The sequence below is a fragment of the Cherax quadricarinatus genome, chromosome 54 (assembly GCF_038502225.1).
Source record: "Cherax quadricarinatus isolate ZL_2023a chromosome 54, ASM3850222v1, whole genome shotgun sequence".
NCBI classification, from domain to species: Eukaryota; Metazoa; Arthropoda; class Malacostraca; order Decapoda; family Parastacidae; genus Cherax; species Cherax quadricarinatus.
Genome location: NC_091345.1, coordinates 11,520,283 through 11,538,840, shown reverse-complemented (window position 1 = coordinate 11,538,840; position 18,558 = coordinate 11,520,283). Strand labels below are relative to the sequence as shown.

The 18,558-nt window shown below is 40.0% G+C and overlaps 1 protein-coding gene across 5 annotated transcripts in view; it reads right to left on the bottom strand.

Annotated features, from left to right (window-relative positions):
- Klp31E (kinesin-like protein 31E) overlaps positions 1–18,558 on the bottom strand; it is a 526,989-nt gene that overhangs the window by 34,978 nt on the left and 473,453 nt on the right. For all 5 annotated transcript variants that reach the window (XM_070096582.1, XM_070096581.1, XM_070096585.1 and 2 more), the window contains 3 exons: positions 13,638–13,833; positions 10,404–10,565; positions 4,927–5,081 (listed from right to left, as the gene is read on the bottom strand). In XM_070096582.1, the coding sequence (XP_069952683.1) occupies positions 4,927–5,081; positions 10,404–10,565; positions 13,638–13,833 (513 nt within the window). The remainder of the gene's footprint in view (positions 1–4,926; positions 5,082–10,403; positions 10,566–13,637; positions 13,834–18,558) is intronic.

Sequence of the window (18,558 nt, the reverse complement as noted above, 5' to 3'; positions counted from 1 at the left end):
CCCTACATCATATCTTGTATACTTATTTATCCTCTTTTCCTTAAAATATGTATTACCTATAACTAAACCACTTTCTATACAAAGTTCAATCAAAGGGCTCCCATTATCATTTACACCTGGCACCCCAAACTTACCTACCACACCCTCTCTAAAAGTTTCTCCTACTTTAGCATTCAGGTTCCCTACCACAATTACTCTCTCACTTGGTTCAAAGGCTCCTATACATTCACTTAACATCTCCCAAAATCTCTCTCTCTCCTCTGCATTCCTCTCTTCTCCAGGTGCATACACGCTTATTATGACCCACTTCTCGCATCCAACCTTTACTTTAATCCACATAATTCTTGAATTTACACATTCATATTCTTTTTTCTCCTTCCATAACTGATCATTCAACATTACTGCTACCCCTTCCTTTGCTCTAACTCTCTCAGATACTCCAGATTTAATCCCATTTATTTCCCCCCACTGAAACTCCCCTACCCCCTTCAGCTTTGTTTCGCTTAGGGCCAGGACATCCAACTTCTTTTCATTCATAACATCAGCAATCATCTGTTTCTTGTCATCCGCACTACATCCACACACATTTAAGCATCCCAGTTTTATAAAGTTTTTCTTCTTCTCTTTTAAAAAAAAAACTTTATAAAACTGGGATGCTTAAATGTGCATGGATGTAGTGCTGATACCACCCACAACCCCCACCCATACCCCTCGCACTTATAATTCCCCCATGGCTGCATGCTTTCACTGTCAACAGTGTAATGCTTGTGTAGTATACAGATTACTAATATATCTACAGCCAAACTCCCTTGCCATGCTGATGTCACAGACTTCTCTAAACCAGTCAGCTAAGCCACAGGCCTCTGCCTCAGAACTCTACTAGGCTTAGAGACAGTCAGACACAAGCTGGGGGCCTCTACCAAGTATTCTCAATATATCTCCTCCCATAACAGTCCATTAGTGTTTTGCTTACTGCCATCTCCCGTCTATCGAACCCTACATTATCACTCACAATATTCCAACCAGTAACCACCACCCACACAACTCACCCATGGCCACATACCTTCATCTACACAACTCCCAGATGACCACACTCCTTCACCCACACCATCCCAACCAACAATCTACCCCCACACAACCAACCCAAACAATTTCTCCCACAGTACATGCTTACACCTACACCATTTCCTCACTACCTGAAGACCACCCCAACTACTCTAACCCCTCTTTTATAGCTCTCATATAGTTGCAACAAGTAGGACAAAGTACCTCTGTCTGCTAGTAGAGATGCGATTGCATCTCTACTAGCTTTGATGCACATCGCCATATCAACCTTCAATTACATTATCATCATCATTGCTTTTTACAATTTTGACACCTATAAAAAATTTGGTTGGCTTTTTTGGGGGAAGATCTAGTGAACATAACCCCATTTTTCCCATATGTTCTTCAGTTCAGTTTACACACTTTTTTTTTATTACACGTTTTTAGAAATGTAACTACCATGTTATCCAATGGTCTAGTGTATTACAAAAACCATATATTTTAGATATTCTGAAATTCATACTGTCTATCCTATGCTTGTGTGATGTAGTGTTTCAATGACAGAATTAACTTGAAGGATGTATTTAAGACAATATGCAGGTTATGGTGTTTTATAAGACATTTCATCCACCAGGGACACTGAGTCATGCAGATAATAACACAACCTGAGTATATATAGTGACTTGAGGCAAGGTTCCTGAGGAGAAATGGAATATAGGTGAAGCTGCACATAGTAGCTGGCTGGGAAGACGAGGTTAAGTTATCATATTATCAGGTTTAGGAAGAACAAGACTTCAGAAATTGTGAACAACTCAATTTTGTGAAAAAAGTATTTGTAATGGCTATTCCTGCTGATTCTCAACACAATATTCTCTAACAATTGCTTTTCTAGATTTTATATTTCATTTCTGGGAAATTCACATGGTGATTCTCAGTGTACTGTACAGTGCATGCATTGTGTATCTCATCCCTCCTACATGCATATATTGTATATTTTCTTACTCAAGTTTTTAGGTCCCTGGAAGTTTTCCCACAAAATTTTTCACACCTGCCACTAGGAATGGTATAAATGCCAGCAGTGGTGTACATCAGTTTTCCTATCTTTTTAAGTCTTTTATGGCTCTTAAAGAAAAATTAGCAACCCCTGATATTGGCTTCAGCTAAGACACTGAAAAGGTTATCGCTCGTTTGAGCTCACCTCTAGGTGCATTCATGGCCAGCTTGTATATGGAATATCTGATAGATAAATCATACTTCTTGTTAACCAAACCAGCAATAAACTGGCGGGCGGGCTGGCTGGCTGGCTGGCTGGCTGGCTGGCTGGCTGGCTGGCTGGCTGGCTGGCTGGCTGGCGGGCGGGCGGGCTGGCTGGCTGGCTGGCTGGCTGGCTGGCTGGCTGGCTGGCTGGCTGGCTGGCTGGCTGGCTGGCTGGCTGGCTGGCTGGCTGGCTGGCTGGCTGGCTGGCTGGCTGGCTGGCTGGCTGGCTGGCTGGCTGGCTGGCTGGCTGGCTGGCTGGCTGGCTGGCTGGCTGGCTGGCTGGCTGGCTGGCTGGCTGGCTGGCTGGCTGGCTGGCTGGCTGGCGGGCTGGCGGGCTGGCTGGCGGGCTGGCTGGCTGGCTGGCTGGCTGGCTGGCTGGCTGGCTGGCTGGCTGGCTGGCTGGCTGGCGGGCTGGCTGGCTGGCTGGCTGGCTGGCTGGCTGGCTGGCTGGCTGGCTGGCTGGCTGGCTGGCTGGCTGGCTGGCTGGCTGGCTGGCTGGCTGGCTGGCTGGCTGGCTGGCTGGCTGGCTGGCTGGCTGGCTGGCTGGCTGGCTGGCTGGCTGGCTGGCTGGCTGGCTGGCTGGCTGGCTGGCTGGCTGGCTGGCTGGCTGGCTGGCTGGCTGGCTGGCTGGCTGGCTGGCTGGCTGGCTGGCTGGCTGGCTGGCTGGCTGGCTGGCTGGCTGGCTGGCTGGCTGGCTGGCTGGCTGGCTGGCTGGCTGGCTGGCTGGCTGGCTGGCTGGCTGGCTGGCTGGCTGGCTGGCTGGATGGCTGGCTGGCTGGCTGGCTGGCTGGCTGGCTGGCTGGATGCCTGGCTGGCTGGCTGGCTGGCTGGCTGGATGCCTGGCTGGATGCCTGGCTGGCTGGATGCCTGGCTGGCTGGCTGGCTGGCTGGCTGGCTGGCTGGCTGGCTGGCTGGCTGGCTGGCTGGCTGGCTGGATGGCTGGCTGGCTGGCTGGCTGGCTGGCTGGCTGGCTGGCTGGCTGGCTGGCTGGCTGGCTGGCTGGCTGGCTGGCTGGCTGGCTGGCTGGCTGGCTGGCTGGCTGGCTGGCTGGCTGGCTGGCTGGCTGGCTGGCTGGCTGGCTGGCTGGCTGGCTGGCTGGCTGGCTGGCTGGCTGGCTGGCTGGCTGGCTGGCTGGCTGGCTGGCTGGCTGGCTGGCTGGCTGGCTGGCTGGCTGGCTGGCTGGCTGGCTGGCTGGCTGGCTGGCTGGCTGGCTGGCTGGCTGGCTGGCTGGCTGGCTGGCTGGCTGGCTGGCTGGCTGGCTGGCTGGCTGGCTGGCTGGCTGGCTGGCTGGCTGGCTGGCTGGCTGGCTGGCTGGCTGGCTGGCTGGCTGGCTGGCTGGCTGGCTGGCTGGCTGGCTGGCTGGCTGGCTGGCTGGCTGGCTGGCTGGCTGGCTGGCTGGCTGGCTGGCTGGCTGGCTGGCTGGCTGGCTGGCTGGCTGGCTGGCTGGCTGGCTGGCTGGCTGGCTGGCTGGCTGGCTGGCTGGCTGGCTGGCTGGCTGGCTGGCTGGCTGCCAGCCATATGAATTTCCCAGAAGCGAAGCTTATCAGGGAAACTGACCATCATAGGAAACTCTTTGTTTATATTCAGCAGGAATAGCCACCACAAATACTACTTCACAATCTCTGAAGTCTTAATGAAGCTTAACCTTCCTAAACTTGACCCTGAGATCACCTGTTCTCACCTACCCAGTTGACTATCATATGTGACCTTCACATGCTGTTTCACCTTACAAACTTCACTTCAAGCTAATATACACAGTATACTCATGTTGTATTAGTCTCTTATGAACAGATGAAATTCTTGGATAAAACTTCTTTTTCTATTTACATACATGCAGTGTTCCCTCCGGAAACTCTTATCTCTTGAGGGAGGCCTGGCTATGTGCAGATTTTCCTCAGATATTTCAATTACTCTCAAGTGAAGGTACAGTTGAGACATCTGTCAAAGAATTCTACATATTGTTCAATCAATTATAAAAGTGAATGAATGACTGGCTTGCACTGACAAATAAGTAAGAGTGAGTGTGTGAGTGTGTGTGTGAGTGAGTGAGTGAGTGAGTGAGTGAGTGTGAGTGAGTGTGTGAGTGTGAGTGTGTGTGTGTGTGTGTGTGTGTGTGTGTGTGTGTGTGTGTGTGTGTGTGTGTGTGTGTGTGTGTGTGTGTGTGTGTGTGTGTGTGTGTGTAAAGCATGTGCTGTTGAAAAGTAGATGGGAACATGGAGAAAGATATAAAGTTTAAAGAGTAAAGTATGATGGGAGCAGGAATAGTGACTGAATAGTTGAGAGGCAGGAGCCAGTAGCTAAGACTTGACCATGCACCCTCAACTAGGTGAACACAATTAAGGGAAAACTGACAAAGAATTATACAAACAGCAGTTACTGAAAGGATGTTGTGGTGATGGTGGTGAAGAAATTGGAGTCAATTGCTGCAGTGTAAGTGTAGCCAATAATAAAACTATTGAAGAGAAAAATACAAGCTTTTAAAAACTTAAAACAAAAAAGTTTAAAAATCTTTCATGTTTCTTATTCACAAATAACAAGCTTAACTTTATAAAAAAAAAAAAAAAAAGACATTTTACTCCTACTAACTCAATATTTTAGGCACACTTAAGTATGACAATTCCTTACCCATCTGTTGGGGAATTTGATCGGGATGACTCTGTGGATGCAGGTGTGTTATCCTCAGCAGCCACGAGGGACGACATTAAACTGTACACCTCGAGATCCTTGTCCCCAAGTACATGGGCCAGCAACTGCTCTTGAACACTCGTAGTTTGCTCCATCTGTTTTGTAATTAGTATTAGCAGTTATTCTAAAAATACACACTGGTAACTTATGTACATTCACCCCTAAATTGAGTTGGCTTTTTGGGAAATTTTCAAGAAGGCCAAATAATCTGCTAATATTTTTATTTAAATATGAATACTTTTCTAGGTAGTAGGTTGGTAGACAGCAACCGCCCAGGGAGGTACTACCGTCCTGCCAAGTGAGTGTAAAACGAAAGCCTGTAATTGTTTTACATGATGGTAGGATTGCTGGTGTCCTTTTTTTCTGTCTCATAAACATGCAAGATTTCAGGTACGTCTTGCTACTTCTACTTACACTTAGGTCACACTACACATGCATGTACAAGCATATATATGTATATATACACATCCCTCTGGGTTTTCTTCTATTTTCTTTCTAGTTCTTGTTGTTGTTTATTTCCTTTTATCTCCATGGGGAAGTGGAACAGAATTCTTCCTCCGTAAGCCATGCGTGTTGTAAGAGGCGACTAAAATGCCAGGAGCAAGGGGCTAGTAACCCCTTCTCCCGTATAAATTACTAAATTTAAAAAGAGAAACTTTCGTTTTTCTTTTTGGGCCACCCTGCCTTGGTGGGATACGGCCGGTTTGTTGGAAAAAAAAAAAAAAAAAATGAATACTTTTTTATCTGCTAATAGTTTTTTCACTAAACATGAATGGTTTTAACACACTGGCATCTCCCACCAAGGTAAAGGTGACCCCCCAAAAAAGAAGGAACACTTTTATAATCATTCATTGAATCGTTCTCCTGTAAGAAGCATGCCAACATCACAGCTCAGATAACCTTCCAAACTGCATCATCCCCAGTGCTCATCCAGAATGCAAGCACTACTTACCACCTCCAGGAATCAAGTCCAGCTAACAGGTTTCCCCAAATCCCTTTATAAGAGCTACCTTGCTTACAATGCAGCAGCACATCAAACTATGAAAACCACTTGCCTGCACTCATTTCTGTCTAACATACTCACACAAGCTTGTTGGATGTACAAGCTCCTAGTGCTCAAAACCTCCTTTACTCTTTCCCTCCAACCATTCCTGTGATAACCCCTACACTTTCTCCTCTCTACCCCAGATCTATATGCCCTTCTAGTCATCCTATTTTTTCATCCTCTCTGTATGTCCAAACCACCTCAACAACCCCACCTCTACACTTTGAATAATACTTGTGGTAAACCCACAAGTATTAGTCAACTTTTCATTTTGAATTTTTACTCACACAAAAAATAGAAGATTTACTGTTATGCAGACTACTGCATTATTGTAATAACTGTATAAATAATGTCAGTACATTCCTAAATGAGTATTAGACTGGCCAGCTGGATGCGTATTGGACAAGTGATGCCATTTGTGTACTCAATTTCAAGCTACTTTGTCCTGAAACTAATCAAATCACCTCAATTTCTGAAATATATCTTCCATTCAATCAAATGAGACCAAGAAACTGAGAATACAGGTCCACATCCCTTTATCTGAAATTCTGAAATTGGAAAAGTTCCGAGAACCGAAGTTTTTTCGTGGAGTGTGGAGTAAACCTTGAAAATTAAGAACAATCATTCTTTTATGATTCCTGTGAATATTATTTCATTTAATTAAATAGCAAATGCTCACCACAGTGAAATAAGTCAATAACTTACTTCCAAGATACGTATTCGCCTGGAACACCAGCAGGCTTCCCGTCTCAAGAAAAAAAAATTTTCAGAGAAAATTGCTATTGTTTCAGTGTTTTCCTTATGAAACTAGTGATCTAGTGCAGTTAGCCTCTCCAAAACTCCATTTTCTCTTACCCAAGGCCAAAGAACACGTTATAGGAAGGAGGGGAAATGATTTTATGTGCAGCATTCGTCGTCAACACTCACCATATTATGGTCTATTTTATTCATTCTAGAGTATATATCATGTTTCTATGTCATTTATATTGTTTATTATGTCATATTAGATGAATAGTGATAGATAAATAAGCTGCAGAGTTGATATTAGCATAATATTGAACTAGAATCTCCTCCGTCCCGAGACTCAGGAATTCCACTGACGTAATCTAACGTTCCTAGAAGGTTCCTGATTGGCTCTCAGATTGTGTATTAGCTCTGCCCGCTCTCTTATGATGCCAAATCATCAATTACCTGTATATTAGAAAGGATAAAAAAAAAAAAAAGGTTGTGAGCAGGCATAGCACACACATAAGGCCTCATGATACATGATATAAATGACTAATTCCTTGTAGGAATATCATAGAATATTGATTCTTGTACTGTACCATTCTGTTGCCAATGAGGTAAGCTATTTTTCTATATGATAACTCAATTTCCATAATTTTTTTTGTCACTTGCGCGCCGCACATGTGATACCGCCCCTTAATGCTTGGAAGGATGTTGATAAGTCAACATTAACAGATACTTGGCACAGACTATGGCTTAAGATGATATCAAACCTCGTAACTTATGCTAAAAGTTTATCAGACAAAAGTGTGAATAAGTTACAGGAAGCTGATATCAAAGAAATGCTGCACATTGACAATGATGCACTTGTTGTGCATTCCTTGAGTGATGGTGAAATTGCTGAAATGGTGTTAAATACAAATAAGAATGAGAATAGTAGATGATGATTATTATTATTATTATAATCAAAAAGAAGAAGAAAGAAAAGAAGAAGAAGAAGAAAGAAGAAGAGTAGATGATGATGATGACATTGTCAACACAGGTGAAAAAGTCTCCATAGACGATATGGTGAAAAAGTGTGATCAGTTAATTGCTGGCCTTGAACAATGTGCTTTTATCAGTGAGGAAGAGATTATGGTAATTTACTCTGTTAAAGAGATTGATTAGACAGAAACCTATGTTAATATGACAGATGGTCTACAATTATCCCATTATGTCATTTAACAATATATTACTCTATAAATAAACCGTAGTAGTAGTAGTAGATCTAGGTAGTAGGTTGGTAGACAGCAACCGCCCAGGGAGGTACTACCGTCCTGCCAAGTGAGTGTAAAACGAAAGCCTGTAATTGTTTTACATGATGGTAGGATTGCTGGTGTCTTTTTTCTGTCTCATGAACATGCAAGATTTCAGGTACATCTTGCTACTTTTACTTACACTTAGGTCACACTACACATACATGTACAAGCATATATATACACACCCCTCTGGGTTTTCTATTTTCTTTCTAGTTCTTGTTCTTGTTTATTTCCTCTTATCTCCATGGGGAAGTGGAACAGAATTCTTCCTCCGTAAGCCATGCGTGTTGTAAGAGGCAACTAAAATGCCGGGAGCAAGGGGCTAGTAACCCCTTCTCCTGTATAAATTACTAAATTTAAAAAGAGAAACTTTTGTTTTTCTTTTTGGGCCAACCTGCCTCGGTGGGATACGGCCGGTTTGTTGGAAAAAAAAAAAAAAAAAAAAAAAAAAATTTCATTTTTCCTTTTGGGCCACCCCGCCTCGGTGGGATACGGCCAGTGTGTTGAAAGAAAAGTAGTAGTAGTAGTATTTGTAGTCTTTATTTATCTCACTGAGTGTGAGTATTCATACATTTTTGCTGCAATGTTAATGTTTGATTATGGGGCGCTGTCCTAGATCCCACCTTCATTCTGAAATTCGAAAAATTCTGAAATTCGAAACAGTACTGGCCCCAAGGGTTTCAGATAAAGGGATGTGGACCTGTACAACCATAAAAACCATGCAAAAATACACTGCAAAGTCGCTGTTTTAAGCCAAAAAACATGGTCACAGTTTTCTCGTTATGCACTGCGTGCTGCAAGATTTTTTTTTATATGGTGCACACTTACCACATAGACCCATTCTCTCACATCTAGGCCTAAATTTACTGCTCACAGCTTATCTGAGTGAGCTAAGCTCATGGTGTCATACTACGGGATCAACACTGGCTTCAAAGCCGTGATGTAACAGGACTGACAATGAAAGAGTTAAGTGAGAAGTACCTGTAACAGAGTTTGTGTCTACTGACAGTACACCCAGGTTACTACTTCACAGCATTTTCACTCTAATATTAACCCTCTCAGGGTCCAGACCCCTGATCTGAAAATTGCTCTCAGGGTCAAAAAAAAAAACTTATGAAAAGATAGAGAACCTTTTTCTGAAGGTAATGAAACCAAAAGCATGAAATTTGTGGGAAAATTTATGGGTTATGCTCTTGCAAAGTTAGTGGTCTTGGTGATATTTATGCATTGGTGATTTTGCCCACTGTCATATTTCAGGCCAATTCCATTACTCCAATTGACGAAACTAATAGCTGTTTCGCTAGTATTTCTTCCATTCTATCAACTGAGTACAAGAAACCACCCAGTTTCACACAAAAATTGCCAGTTTAAAAAAAGGGTCCAGAATAAACAATGTAAATATTCCTGGCACTACAACAGCAGTTTCTCTGTTCATTAGTTATGTCCCCAGGCCTCTCATATATTACACTTGCCTTCCATTTTGAATTATTATTCACACAAAAAAATAGAAAATTTACTTTTATGAAGACTACTGAATTATTGTAATAATTGTATAAATAATGTCAGTGCATTCCTAAATGCGTATCAGATTGGCCAATTGGACATGTATTGGATGAGCGACGTAATTTGTGTCCTCTGGAATACTGGCAAAGATTGAACATTTTTGCTACTTTCAGCTCAATTTCAAGCTTCTTTCAGTCCTGAAAGCAATCAAAATCATCTATATTACTGTAATATATCATCCATTCTATCAATTGATACCAAGAAACCAAGAATACAACCACAAAAACCATCCGAAAATTCACTGCAAATCGCTATTTTAAACCAAATTCCTGGTCAGTTTTTCCCCATCATTCACTGCGTGGGGAAGGTTGTTCTTACAAGGTGTACACTCACCGCATAGACCCACTCTCATATCTGGGCCCAAATTTACTGCTCACCGTTTATCTGAGTGAGCTGAGCTCATCACGTAGTGCTATGAGACAGGCCCTGAGTTCAAACCTATAGTACTATGGCACAGACTTTGAAATAGTTAAAAACCACAAAACTTTTACAGTTATTGCAACTGGATGGAAGAGAAAGGATATTGGCTATGTAATTAATTTATAATGATGACAATGGGATACCAAACTGTGTCCAAGGTTTAGATGTCTGACATAATGAGGAAGTGATGGTGATAATGGGCTCTCGATTCGAGAAATTGGAGGTACTTGTCAAAATGATTTCATTACAATATCTAAAAAATTATCAGTTACATTATGCAGTTACAACCATATGTAAAGAAAAAAGGAAACTAAATTTTTTTAATAAAAGTTACTTTTTACTATTTTATCCTTCTATGTACACACCTGTTTCATTTTTCCTTCCAATTCAGATATTGCTGCTTGTCTCTGTGCTGCAATGGTGGCTTGGTTAACTGTCATGCTGATCAGCTTGTTGATGAGGTAGTGAGATTCTTCCACGCCTAGTCCAGCAGTCACGGTATCTGAATGCAGCAATTCTGACTGCTCCTGTTATAAAAAATAAACATGCCAAATTACATAAATCAATACTAGCTCAAACAATATCTTGAGAAAGTTTTGCAAAATATAATTTTGTAGCAGGAACCCTCGACTTATAAACTCATACACTAGTTCTGACCAAAAACTACATCACATGACTATTAACCACAGTAGAACCCCGGATTTCGCACACACCAGATATCGGACTTTTCAGATTTCAGACACTTTTTTTTCTGTGAAATTTTGCTTCGAATTTCAGACCTCGTCCCGGGAATCTCGCATATCAGACATCTCCACCCGCCGGGATGCCGCTTCAGTCTGGCTCTGTCACTGGTCGAGTGAGCATTCATCTGAAACATTTCGCAATTTTTGTGCTTGTTTACCGATTGTGACTGTGAAACAAGCCACCATGGGCCCAAAGAAAGTTCCTAGTGCCAGCCCTGTGGTAAAGGGCTCAGAGACAGGAGAGAATGTGCCTTCTTCGGCGATTTTATGATATGTACAATACTAAAGCAGCAGGAGTCGATAAAGACTATAGCTCCAGCCAGCGATCAAGTGTAGCATTAACAGTGTAGCAAGTAAGTTAAGTGATTAAGCGATAGAAAAAAGATGACACGAAACTAAATCTTCCAATGCTGTTGGAGGTATATAGGGCCACTGACAAATATGCCGCCCTGCGTATCTTCCACCACCCTAAACCTCTGCCAGCATCTCAATGTGTTCAACAGAACACATGACCATAACACAAGGCACAGATCACTCTTTGCTGTTCCTCGTGTCCATCTCACACTATGCAAAAACTCAATGCACATAAAAGGCCCAAAAATCTGGAATTCATTACCTGTGAATATAAAAGAAACACTGTGTTTATAAATTCAAGTCTCTTCTTAAAAATCACTTATTCACCCACAACTAAATAAATACTGAATAACTGTATCTCATAAATGTATAACCTGTGACCCTATCAAACCTTGTTTTTTTTAATTACATTACACAGCAACTCAGCAAATGACCATATGACCTGACTTTGAAATACTCATTTGTGCTTAATTGTTATTTGTTTACTATAATTTTTACCACTGAATATATCATTGCTTAGTTAATCTTAAGTTAATTTTAAGCCTGCCCATAATGCTCTGCATACAAGGGGCTTTTGGCATGTTACACTTAACCACTGTATTTCTTTGTACATCTATGTATCATGTCCAAATTAATAATAAATAAATAAATAAATAAAATTTCTTTACATTCTCCACAATAACCACTTTATTTCTTTACATTCTCTAATATGTTTTTATACAATATTTCTTATTTATAAATTACATGCATTGTTTCAGTGTGACTAGTGGTGTTTCACTGTGACTAGTAGTGTGTTTAGTGGTGGTGCCCATGCACCACTATACGGCTTATGTTGTCAGAGGCCCTGATAAACTCACCACCACCACCACTAGTTACATATGTAATGACATATTCATTCTAGAGTATATATCATGTTTCTATGTTATTAATATTGTTTATTATGTCATATAAGATGAATTGTAAGATAAATAAGCCGTAGAGTCGATATTAGCATCATACTGAAGTACATATTTTGTCTTGTCTCCAAACAAAGTCTCCTCCCTCCATATGCCAACAGGAGTCTTCAATAAAGGTAAAAGTGATGTTAAATGTTCATCTATCCATTTCATTAGTTCTTTATATTTATTTCTCATTGTTTTCTGTATGTAAAGCTATAGTTATTCTTTAAAAAATGTATTTTTGTTAATATTTTTGGGTGTCTGAAACGGATTAATTGTATTTACATTATTCTTATGGGAAATATTACTTCGGTTTTCGCACTTTTCGGATTTAGAACGACCTTCTGAAACTGATTACGTACGAAATCCGGGGTTCCATATTCTTCTTAGCCCAACAGAACCCTAACACACTCACAAAAAACTAATTATCATTATAATTAATCCCTTACAAAAGTCAACAACAATTTTCAGGCAAATGTAACTATTACAGCTGCCCTAAGAACCTTTCATTTCTGTCACTTTTTTTTTTTTATAAATTTCCTTGTTAAGATGCTTTTACAAGAGTACAGAAAAATCTGAATTATACCTTCCTCATGTAACCTTCAGTATTCTTAATTACATCTGTTACAACAATAAAAAATTTTATTTCTGTATGCAGTATAAATAATGTAATTTACATGAATTAATACATTGTTAGGCACAAAAGAAAGCCACTAATTATGAAATGCATTTCTGGCAGCTAATCACATGGCTTAAAAGTTACCTAAGAACTAGATACAGACTATGAAGTAGGATTTCTTATGTAGTTAACTACAATAATGTGAATAAATGGTTCAGAAATCCTATTAATGTTTCTGGGGAGTAACACCACTATGACCTCAACCTGACACACTTTTGTTTTTACATTATACAGTATTAACACTAAAACCATAAACAGCAACTTTAGCTTCCCACCTGAATCCTAACTAAATATTCAATCTGCAATATAGTGATATAGTATTCATTATGTAATATGACATCTGAGATATTGCAACTGGAGCAAGGCCACTGGAATTGTTCCAAAAGAAATTAAAGGATAATTCAGTCCTAACCATCACTGTGACTTCTAGACTAGGTCAAACGGTCAAAGAGGGTATGTAATTTTTTACACAGGAATATAACTTATATTAATGAAATCCTTGCATTCTGCTAATTCCAAATGCGTATAGTTTAATGGCTAATAACTATCATCATCTATCTTAGTTATGATGTTCAAAGAAATGCTTACTGTCCTGTCCTATTGGTCAGACTTAGTTAAGATTTACAGATGTGAGTTCTAAACAAAAGATAAAAATTAAATATCAAATTTGAGGGAATTTGGAGACACTAAGGTGTTAAGCACTGGTTGTTTTGTCCTGGACCTTTCCTATAACTGTTTGAAAACATAGTCAAATTTATAACCAAGTTATGTTGTCAAGGAAACATCATACACTGTCTTACATTTATGCCTAACCTAACATTTCATCCCTATTTCCAATATTCAACTGACTACTCACCATATCCACAACAAAGTTGGATAGCTTACCTTACTTTCTTCCATACTCATTATATTCTCCTGACTCTCTTGAATATTCTCATGTATGTAATCAATGTTTGCTTTGAGAGCTTCCACCTGGTCATTCAAATCATTATATGCAGCAAGGTCTGTCGGATCTGCTCGTTCACGTTTTCTCATCACACGTTCTAGTTGCCGACTTAAAGATTCTCGTTCTTTAAGCCACCTAGTTTAGAAATTAAAACTGCGTGTTTTACCAAATTTCTATTATGAATATGTGAATTCTATGCTATTTCAGAAAAAAATGGCCAATTAAAAAAATAAAGGCTGAATACACTCGAGATAAAGAATCTGAAACTAAAAATATGAGGTAAATCTTCTAGTTTCTATAATACTAATTGTAATTGGATGCATACCAAGAAAGAGAAGGAAAAAGATTTGCAAAAGTTCAGAAATAATTTTCCAGAGCTCAACACATTAGAGCAAAAGATAACCAGCTATAGTTTCATGTGATATAGATAAGAAAGTTTTGAAGTAAATATTGAAAACATCAACATTGTCAGAAACTGAGAATCCATGGAAACTTAAAATATCGTACATTAGATTTGGTATTCATTACCATGCCAATAAACATAAATCTGTTGTGAACCTGGTAACAATTGTTAATGAACTCTAATCCATTTCTCCACTAACTTATCTAAATAGAATGAGAGACTGATCCATTTCTCCAGTAACTTATGTACATAAATAGACTGATCATTATATGCATGTTTAATGTTTCATTAAGACTTCAAGAAAAAAAAAGATCAATAACACCACAACAAATATAATGGTACTTACCAACTATACTAGACTATCATACACTGAAGTAAAGATTCACAAGCAAGCGCAGAATATCAAAGTTTGTACAATTTTAAATGTTATTGCACAGTCAATTGGCAGTGTGTAAAACTACTGAGAAAATCTATTATTTTATATTAACTTACCCTACTTGCATCCTTTTCAGTGAAACAATCAAGAGGAAACAACTTAAAATTACTGCATGCTTGAAAAAATTTAATGTAAGAACTGCCAATATTTATCATAAAATGATTCTGTGTATATTTCTCAAGTGCTGCTTTATAGAGATGAAAAAGTAAGTGGAGACACTTGCATGAGAGAGGTCTCAAAATGGTACAACAGAATAGAAGCAGCTAGAAGACTAATTTTGTTAGGGCTGCCTCAAGGCCTCTCACTTGTGGCTTCCTTCTCAAAGTGAAATTACCAAGGAAGAAAAATGGCATCACAAATACAGGACTTCATTTTTCCTTAACCCACGTAACCAACAAATCTGCTCTAACCAAAAACAAACTCCTCCTCCTTGTGTCCCCTTAAAATGAATAATGTCCATCACACTAAGCTGGCACCATTATCCTCTGCAGCTCGCTAAATGCCTGGCACTGCAGTACCTACACCTGACCTTGGGGTCCTTATTTACAACTACAAGTTTGTCTTGGCAATTTTTTGTATGCATTACACTCTAATTGTGCAGTAATAGCAGATCATATTTTTAATACTACATACCTACTGCATGCTGGTAATTGTGATAAGGAAACCAGGATAAAAAGTGTTAAAAGCAAAGTGATACTGTATTACTGTTAGGTTTTATCCTTCCTTGTAAGATGTGCATTTCAAAAAAACATTAGAAAATCAGATATAATACAGTAAAAAGAAAGAGTAATGAGCTATTTATCCAGCCGATAGTTGAAATGCTGAAAAAGCTAGATCATGTTGCTACACTTTAGGAGTACAGAGCAGTACTGGGAAAGTGACAGTGTAAGAGTTGAAACCACAGAGAAATTTTTTTCCAAGTTTTGTGCTGAATATGACTGTACTAAGAACATGACAAATGTAAAAATTACAAGAATTCCAATTCAGACAATATTTTGAATATATAATCTATGTATATTCATACATAGAGACTATTCCATGAAAACTAAGTGCAATGCCTGCACTTTAAAGAAGGGGTCTGGAATATTGGCTGTTTCGAGTGACACCTAAACTCATATCTGGGTGTCTCTGGAAAGACAGTGATAATATGTGAATGATGGTGAAGGTGATGAATGATGGTGAAAATATTTCTTTTTTGGGTCACCCTGCCTTGGTGGGAGATGGCCTACGTGTTAAAAAAAAAATCTAATGTACCAACTTTTGATTAGAAGAAAATGTTATTTAACTGAAATGCCATTAGTCTCAATCATGTCAGATACACGAAACCCCACTGTAAATACATACATAGAAAAAAGCTTTCTAGAATTACATCACTTTCCACCAACCTTTTTGTAAATGCAAAGTACTCTGTTAATAATATCCTTATATCATTTTATAAAAGTTGCAGAATGAGATGAACATGATGTAATTAAAAAAAAAACACACTTCAACATGTCATGCATAAAGAACTCTCGCCTGATCAAGCACATCCAGAAATGAAGAGAAAGTACATGGAGATTGTATTAAGAGTATTCCCTAAAATAAGGAAAATAAGGTCAGAAGGTAGTAAAACAAATTATTAAAAGCTGAAAGGGGATGTTAGGAGTTATGACATGACCCTTACGAACACAACAGACAAAGCACTGAACCTAATAATTTTACTTGTGAACAATTTCTTGTTTTCTTACTCTTGAACCCTGGCCCAGGGGTAGGCCTCCTTCATATTAGAGGACAGAATAGCCAGAAAGACATGATTTTTGGCTTACAAGAAACTTAGAGATCTTGACATATTTATTTATATTATTTTTTTATTAACAAATTGGCCATTTCCCACAAAGGCAGGGTGGCCCGAAAAAGAAAAACTTTCATCATCATTCACTCCATCACTGTCTTGTCAGAGGCATGCTTAAACTACAGTTGTAAGACTGCAACTGTAACATTCCTCCTTCAGAGTGCCGGCACTGTACTTCCCATCTCCAGGAATCAAGTCCAGTCTGCCGGTTTCCCTGAATCCCTTCATAAATGTTGCCTTGCTTATACTCCAAGAGCACATCAAGTCCTAAAAACCATTTGCACCTACTTAGCACGCTTGCTGGAAGTCCAAGCCCCTCAAACACAAAACCTCCTTTACCCCCTCCCTCCAACCATTCTTAGGCCGACCCCTACCTCACCTCACCTCCCCTCCACTACAGATTTATATACTCTCAAAGTCATTCTATTTTGTTCCATCCTCTCTACATGTCCAAACCATCTCAATAATTCCTCCTCAGCCCTCTGTATAATAGTTTTGGTAATCCAGCACCTCCTCCTAATATCCCAACTACAGATTCTCTGCATTATATTCACACTACACATTGCCCTCAGACATGACATCTCCACTGCCTCCAGCCTTCTCCTTGTTGCAACATTCACCACCCATGTCTCACACCCATACAAGAACATTGGTATAACTATACTACTCTCATACATTCCCCTCTTTGCTTTCATGGATAGAGTTCTTTGTCTCCACAGACTCCTCAGTGCACCGCTCACCTTTTTCCCCTCATCGATTCTGATTCACCTCATCTTTCACAGACCCATCTGCTGACACGTCCACTCCCAAATATCTGAATACATTCACCTCCTCCATACTCTCTCCCTCCAATCTGATATCCAGTCTTCTGTTACCTAAATTTATGGTTATCCTCATCACCTTACTCTTTCCTATATTCACTTTTTATTTCCTTCTTTTACATACCCTACCAAACTCATTAACCAACCTCTGCAACTTCTCTTCAGAATCTCCCAAAAGCACAGTATCATCAGCAAAGAGCAACTGTGACAACTCCCACTTTGTGTTAGATTCTTTATCTTTTAACTCCACACCACTTGCCAACACCCGAGTATTCATTTCTCTTACAATTCCATCTATAAATATATTGAACAACAATGGCAGTTTGGAGGGATATGTTGTGTATCTTTATACGTATATGCTTCTAAACTGTTGTATCCTGAGCACCTCTGCAAAAACAGTGATTATGTGTGAGTGCGGTGAAAGTGTTGAATGATGATGAAAGCATTTTCTTTTAGGGGATTTTCTTTCTTTTTTGGGTCACCCTGCCTCGGTGGGAGACGGCCGACTTGTTAAAAAAAAAAAAAAAATGGTAACATCACACATCCCTGTCTAAGGCCTACCTTTACTGGGAAATAATCTCCCTCTCACCTGCATACTCTAACCTAAGCCTCACTATCCTCATAGACTCTTCATTGCTTTCAATAACCTACCTCCTATTCTATATATTTGCAACATCTGCCACACTGCTCCCCCTATCCACCCTATTAAATGCCTTTTCCAAATCCATAAATGCTACAAAAACCTCTTTACCCTTATCTAAATACTGTTCACCTATATGTTTCACTGTAAACACTTGGTCTACACACCCCCCTACTCTTCCTAAAGCCTCCTTGTTCATCTGCTATCCTGCTCTCCATCTTACTCTTAATTCTTTCAATAACAACTCTACCACACACTTTACCAGGTATACTCAACAGACTTTTTTTTTTTTTCAACAAACCGGCCGTATCCCACCAAGGCAGGGTGGCCCAAAAAGAAAAACAAAAGTTTCTCTTTTTAAATTTAGTAATTTATACAGGAAAAGGAGTTACTAGCCCCTTGCTCTTGGCATTTTAGTCGCCTCTTACAACACGCATAGCTTACAGAGGAAGAATTCTGTTCCACTTCCCCATGGAGATAAGAGGAAATAAACAAGAACAAGAACTAATAGAAGAAAACCCAGAGGGGTGTGTATATACTGTATATGCTTGTACATGTATGTGTAGTGTGACCTAAGTGTAAGTAGAAGTAGCAAGACTTACCTGAAACCTTGCATGTTCATGAGACAGAAAAAAGGACACCAGGAATCCTACCATCATGTATAACAATTACAGGCTTTCATTTTACACTCACTTGGCAGGATGGTAGTACCTCCCTGGGCGGTTGCTG